The sequence below is a fragment of the Scomber scombrus genome, chromosome 11 (assembly GCF_963691925.1).
Source record: "Scomber scombrus chromosome 11, fScoSco1.1, whole genome shotgun sequence".
NCBI lineage: Eukaryota > Metazoa > Chordata > Actinopteri > Scombriformes > Scombridae > Scomber > Scomber scombrus.
This window is the reverse complement of record NC_084980.1, coordinates 3,509,799-3,516,513: the sequence shown is the minus strand read 5'-3', so window position 1 is coordinate 3,516,513 and position 6,715 is coordinate 3,509,799. Positions and strand designations below refer to the sequence as shown.

Here is a 6,715-nt window from a genome sequence, read left to right as displayed (position 1 = left end):
CCCTGGACAATATTTGAGGAAGTACGGTACTTCATTTCTACACGATCCAAACACGAATATCTTTGTGTTACCAGGCAGGTTTTCATCATAATTCTGACTGCTGACAGTCATTACATACAGCTCTGCACTTACACACTATATCTATGTGACTAGCCCACAGCCACATGACTTTTCTTTTGATGGCACTTGGGCACTACATTAAACAAAGAATGTAAACACTGGGCTAAGAAAAGTAGAAATAATGTCTGTAATATTGTCCTAATGGTTTCTTGTGTCTGGTAATTAGTAAAATAATATATTTAAAAAGGTACAAATTTAATTCCCCCCCCCCCCCCCCCCCCCCCCCCCCCTAACATCCTCTAAGTAGAAATGTCAGAATGTTTTATACTTTATACTTTTGTGTGGGATATTACACAAAGACACACAGTGTATTGGGGCTACAGTACAAAAGTAATCTTATGAAAAAATTATAATATCCGAATAAAGAAAAGGTAATGATTTAACAACATGTAAGTCATGATTGTACATGAAAAAGTTGTAATATTATGAGATAAATACATATTTTTACAAACATATTAAAATGCTATGGGATAAAGTCATACATTAATTAAAGTTGTAATTTTATGAGAAAGTCATAAAATTATGAAAATAAAGTAACCATATGGACAGTTAGCAATGGTAAAACATACATATGTAATCTTATCTACCCAGTCTTATCAATAAATATGTAATTTTGCTGTTTCACAAATAAAAACAACCTTTTTGACTGTATATCCACCTTAAAATGATGACTTTATTCTTGCAATGTTATTACTTATTGTACTTGTATTGTATTGTAAATATATAATTTTATCGTTATAATGTTATGACCATATTATTAAAATCAAGACATTATTCTTATGTTCTGTTATTTTCATGTAGAATTATTATTATCTTGTATTGTTACATTTCATTATAAAATTGTAATATTATTCCTGCAATCTTACTACTTTTTCTTGCACAGCTTGTTATGACATATTGTATAATTATAACTTTATATTGTTTCTTCTTCTATGCTTTTTTTCTTGTAATGTTTTAAAATTGTAATTTAAAAAAAAAAAATTACTTTCGCAAGAAAAGTCATTACAAGGATAAGATGCTATTTCGAGAATTGTATGATTTTATTCTTTTAATATTTTACTTTCTTGTCAATACTTCATTATTGTAACTTTTTTTCTCCCTTAAAGATTAAAACTTTCTTCTGTAATGGTAAAGTTAAAACTATTCTTGTAATATAATATGATCCTTTTCACAACAAAATGATCTCAGAACATTGTGACTTTTTTCTCAAAATATTACAACTTCTCTTTTTCCCAAGCAGTGGCCGTAGCACCTTGGCTAAATTACACCCACAATGCTGGGACACATGGAGGGTTGGTAAAATGGTTAACGAACATCAGTCTTTTGAGTATGAGTATGGTTTGTGTGGTGTTTTTTTTTTGGATGATTCACATGCTGCATGTGTCAGTGTACAGTACGGCTACTACACAGTAAGGATAATTCATTTACTGCACACCATTAAAACACAGCATGTAAAAAACAAAGCGCTTGTTTTACTATATTTAAACACAATGTATGCCCCATGATATTGTTGTCATTCAACACAAACACAATACCACCATGAACAAAGTGATACTGTTATTGCCCAAAAGGGACCCCTTGTAGCCCAAACACCAGACACTATTAAGACCATGGGTTTCATTTCCACTTTGGCCACCCATGCTTAAATGTACAAATACAGCACAGTTATGGGCTTTAAATGCAAATCCCCACCTAATGGCATGTGGTTACACTGAAACATCGATATATTCATACGTGACCTGTGTTTGACAACAGGATGAAAGCAGATAATATATGTAGAAATATTAGTGATAGAAATGTTCCCATTCACCACTGACCTAGCAGTTAGAGGAGAAAAGGGGGCAAAGTCATTCGGCTGAATTCATCCTTGATGGTTGGGAGCTATGGGACAGACTAAGGAGGCTGGGGTTTCTCCTTAACAGCAAGTCAAATGGTCAACAGTTTATTAAGCCTGTTATCTTTGTGCCTATGAAGCAAGTGCACTCAATTTGTTTGATTTACAAAAATTGAACTGTCATATCTGACAAGATTTAAAAAAAGAAAAAAAAAAAGAAAAAAAGAAGTAGACGAAAGGTTTAATCAAACTCACCCCTTAAGATGGACCCTGACTACTGTCCATCCTTACAGGCCAGTTGGAGACTGGGGCACGGATAGTGTGTCCATACTCTCTATGGTTTGTGACCCAAAGTAGATCATGGACCTATTGCTTATAGGTTTTAATAAGCCCACAGAGTCTCTCCAAGCAAGACACATTTATTCCATTTGGTACTAAACCAGCTGGGAGGTTGATGGGACACAATTTGCCATATAGTATGCCCTAATTGGCCAGGTGAGAGGTTGTAGATAGGACTAATCAGCCCTATTGGCTAACCCTGGGTGGTGGACAGATTTAACTGAATTTCCTTTAATTTTGGCCGAAACAGAAGTTCTGTATGTTGGCCCAAGAAGCAAATCTCCACTGGTAGTATGCACTGGTTAGTCCGGGCAAATCTTCATTACAGGAATGGATGGATGAACTTGAGTGTGTCATTCTTTATAGGCCAAGCCAAGAGTTGGAGGTGGAGTGTGAGTCAGGATAGGGCGGGGTAAGGTAGGGGGAGGAGTTGGGCTTGGACGGCCAAACATCCCCTGCATCTGCCTGTTGGGGTGATTGGGGTGCATGGGGTTTTCTTGAAAACTTCGAAGGTTCTCGTGGAAACGGTTGCTGCTCTCATTGTCGAGGCGGTTACTGTCATCACAGAGATGGTGGTTGTTGTGGAGGTCGGGGGTGGGCCCTCGATCGGGGAGGTGGACAATGTTGCTGCCGCTCTTCCTTCTTAGGGTGGACTCGCGGCTGGACGAGGCAACCGACTGGCAGTCTGAGCCGCCGTCGCTGCTGGCAGCTGTCCCTTCCACCGGGGTGACCCTGATGGTAGTGATGGCCTGAGGGTGGGGGTGGAACGGAGGAGCAAAGATGGGGGTGGGAGTGTACGGCATAGTGGAATTGGTAGAATTGGGGATGAAGTTAGTGTGAATGTTGTTAAAGTTGGGGTTGTTGGGGTTGTAGTTTGGGTTGTTGGGATTAAAGTTGGGGTTAAAGTTGGGGTTAAAGTTGGGGTTGAAATTGGGGTTGTTGGGGTTGAAGTTGGGGTGCTGGTAGTTGTTTGGGTTATTGGGATGCAATGGATGTAAAGGATGTACAACATGTGGATGGTTGATGTATACACCTCCTCCACCGCCTTCCCCTCCACATTCACTCTCTGTCTCGGTCCCTGTCACGCTCCTCCTACCGTCCAGTGACCCTCCATCCCTCAGTGAATCACAGCTGTCTGTATGTATGTTCAGGTCATTGAGGTTGAAAGCTGACTGTCGGAGTGACGGTCGTTGATCTGGTGGTTTCCATCGCCAAGAGCCACTTCCGTCAGTGCTTGGAGGTTTCACCACTGGTTTGTGTCCTCTTGACTCCGGGTGGGCATCAACACGGACTATACTGCCTGATCTTTCCAAACCTCCCCCTAAAAGAACACAAGAAATTAGTGACTCAATAGTATGGACACCAAACAGTAGACAACAGTTACCGACTACCTGGTCAACATTTAGAACTAAAAAGACATTTTTTTCCCAGGAGACAAGAAAGAGTTCAAAGTAGAGTGAGTGTTGGACTTACATACATCAGGTGGGACCCCAAATGAATGCTAATGATGCTTTGTGTCTGCTGGATGTGTAAATAGGCAACTGTTAACTGATAACACATTTGCCTGATCATCATAAGATGATAATATGTCAATGGTGTGTTCACAGCTTGTTCCTCTGACTCAAAGTGGTAAAAGAATCAGTACATGGATTGGTATCTGAAAAAAGACCTCGTCTTCACACTGCTGTAAGTGCAATGAAGAGCTAAGAAGAGTCTAGTCTATGATACATTGGGCCACACTCCTTGCCATCATTCAAGGTGTCCAAACTCCAGAGCTAAAGTAGTTGCTTTCTTCTGCTTCCAGTCTTTGTGTAAAGCTTTGCTGGGAGCACAGAGTTGAAACTGAGATCGATCTGTTGTCTGACTGTTTGAAAATCAATGCTGAGCTGTTCCCTTAATTGGTCATTGACTGGTGATTTGCCTGTCATATAATTTCAGGCATCTTATTCTGATGCAGTCTGCTTTAGATTTAAAAATGTGATCTAATTTTAGATTTTTATTTATTTAGTCATAGTTCATATACAGCTGCTTGTGTTAAGACAACATTCAACATATGAGAACTTTGTTATTTGGGTCAGTAACAAATAAGGGTTGGCAAGATGAGAAATTCAAAAATATCTTAAAAAGCAGCATCAGGTTTGTTAAAATGTATATTTTGTATTTTTGTTGGTTTTATGTCATTTGAAATGACATTTGCACCATTTTTTACCAAAAGTAAGACTGAATGCTCCTGAAAATGTCAAATGGTGTAACCACAAAAGAATGATACATATTAAATATTTTATCTACCTACAGTGTATTTAAGTGTACGTATACAAATAATCAAATGAAAAAACATTTTTTGGAATATTTTTTAAATTTAGAAACATTTTGTCAGTATAGAGCAGGACATATCCTAAAAATAAGTTATGTCAAATTTGTTACAAAACATAATGCTGTGTTGCAAAAAATTGATTATATTTATTCCACATTTTAGATCACATTCATTTTCCTGTATATAATCAGATTTTTATGAAAAAATACTGGTTACACCAATTGACACTGGGTTGCATCACGTCATTGACCCATTTATTAAAGTGAAAGAAAATAACATGTTGATATATCTCATAGTAAGGCATTGAAATTGTATTTTTGGTCAATTTCAAATAGGAAAAATGTTAAATTATACCCTGTCATTGCAAATGAATGGATGTCACTCACTATGAAATGTGCTCAACCACTAAAATGTATTCATATCCAAAGTTTTTACACAGAAACTAATATAAAGGATACATATGTTGAAAGAAGCATGTATTCCATCTAACTATATACTATGGCCATACATTTAGATTTCCATCTCACTGGAAGAGCAAAATAGAGGACTGTCTTCTATTTTGTGTCATAAACAATCTATCATGTGGTGTTTAGCAATAATAATAATAAGTGCAGGGAAGGGCATTTAAGACTACCAGTCCTCCCTGTGGCTGGCTAAATTGTTTATGGTACTGTAACTACACTGATGTCTCAAGATTAATGTAGTAATGTTTCATTGATAATTTAAATTCTACATGTAGTAATCTGTACAAACCAGAGTAAAGATTCATCATACACACCATATATACTTATATAAGACATGAATTCTTTGAGCGGTACCGACCTCCCACTGCTCCGGTAATGGATGCAGGTGGTGACGGGTCCTGGTCCGTCAGTGCTCGGTACCGGATGGATCCTGTGCAGCTGACGGTGCTGCCACCGTCCTCTGACCGAGGAGAGTGGAGCAGGCCCTGCTGTTTGGATAAGGCTATCACCTGGAATATGAAGAAAACAGTAAAATGTGAGCTATTTATATAATTCAGTCTCTCCAGCATTGATTTGATCCTTTTTTTCCTTTAAATAACTATTCAGTTTGTTTCAGAAAGTTAATATTGGAGAGTTGAAAAAAATGTGATGATGATCTATCAGCCGATATTAATTTTCTTTGAAATGTGCTGAGAAGGACATTTTAAGGTTGAAAGATAAACTTGTCACTATTCTCTGTTGGACAACTATAGAATGGAGAACCAATGTATTTCCCTGACCGATTTCATCTAACCAGAGCTGACATCCTGTTCATCAGTTAATCCAGTCAACTAGATAGAGAGATGGAAGCTGGCAGATTAAAAGATGAATAAACCTGCATAAGACGAGGCTGTCCTCCAGCACTGAGTGGTCTACAGGGGATGGTGGTCTTCTCCGCCACTCTCAGCCACTTTTCTCTCACTGACCCGCCCCCGTCCATAATGCTGTCTTCTGATTCGCTTTCCTGATCCCTGCAGGTGAGGTTTTCCTCCTCAGGAATGTGAACCAACTGGGAGGATCCGGGTCGGGACTGGATGGACACTCTGGCCCCGCCAGCCAGTCCTGTGCTTCCATTGTGGGTCATGTGGTTATGATTGGCCATAGGAACAGAGCTAGCTGCTAGTTTCATATACTGAGCTGGGATGTGACCGCCAGCTCGCAGCTCTGATTCCTGGCCAATGGATAAAGGCAGGTGTAAAGCGCGGAGCTCTGCCTCCAGGCCCATAGCAGAAGGTTCAGAGGAGCAGCGCAGTTCCATGTTCCTCTGAGGAGAAGAGGAGGAGGTTGGTCTTATTCCATCCATCACCTGCAGGGACAGCTTCCTGTTGTCGTTCTTATTTTTCCATTGGCTGAGGAGCTGCTTGGATCGGGTTGAGTCCATCGAGGTGTGGATGGAGGCGTGACGCCGAGGAATGCGGCCCTCCTCCAGGGAGGAGCCTCCATGGGACCTGGAGGAAGAGGCAGAGAAACTGTGTGAGCAACAATGCTAAGAGTGCATCTACATTTTATTGGAGAGATCTTCTGTGCACATTTACTCAGTGTTAACCCCAGCCGAGTTAGCAGTGTGTTAACCACAACCTCATTAACTTAAATTAACAACAAACA

General features: G+C 39.5%; 1 protein-coding gene across 1 annotated transcript in view; it reads right to left on the bottom strand.

Moving 5' to 3' along the window:
- Nucleotides 1–2,646: 2,646 nt before the first annotated feature.
- Nucleotides 2,647–6,715, bottom strand: part of LOC133990535 (phospholipid phosphatase-related protein type 4-like) — a 38,595-nt gene continuing 34,526 nt past the window's right edge. The window contains exons 9-11 of the mRNA XM_062428878.1: nt 5,946–6,558; nt 5,430–5,580; nt 2,647–3,614 (exon numbers count right to left, since the gene is read on the bottom strand). Coding sequence (XP_062284862.1) covers nt 2,647–3,614; nt 5,430–5,580; nt 5,946–6,558 — 1,732 coding nt within the window. The remainder of the gene's footprint in view (nt 3,615–5,429; nt 5,581–5,945; nt 6,559–6,715) is intronic.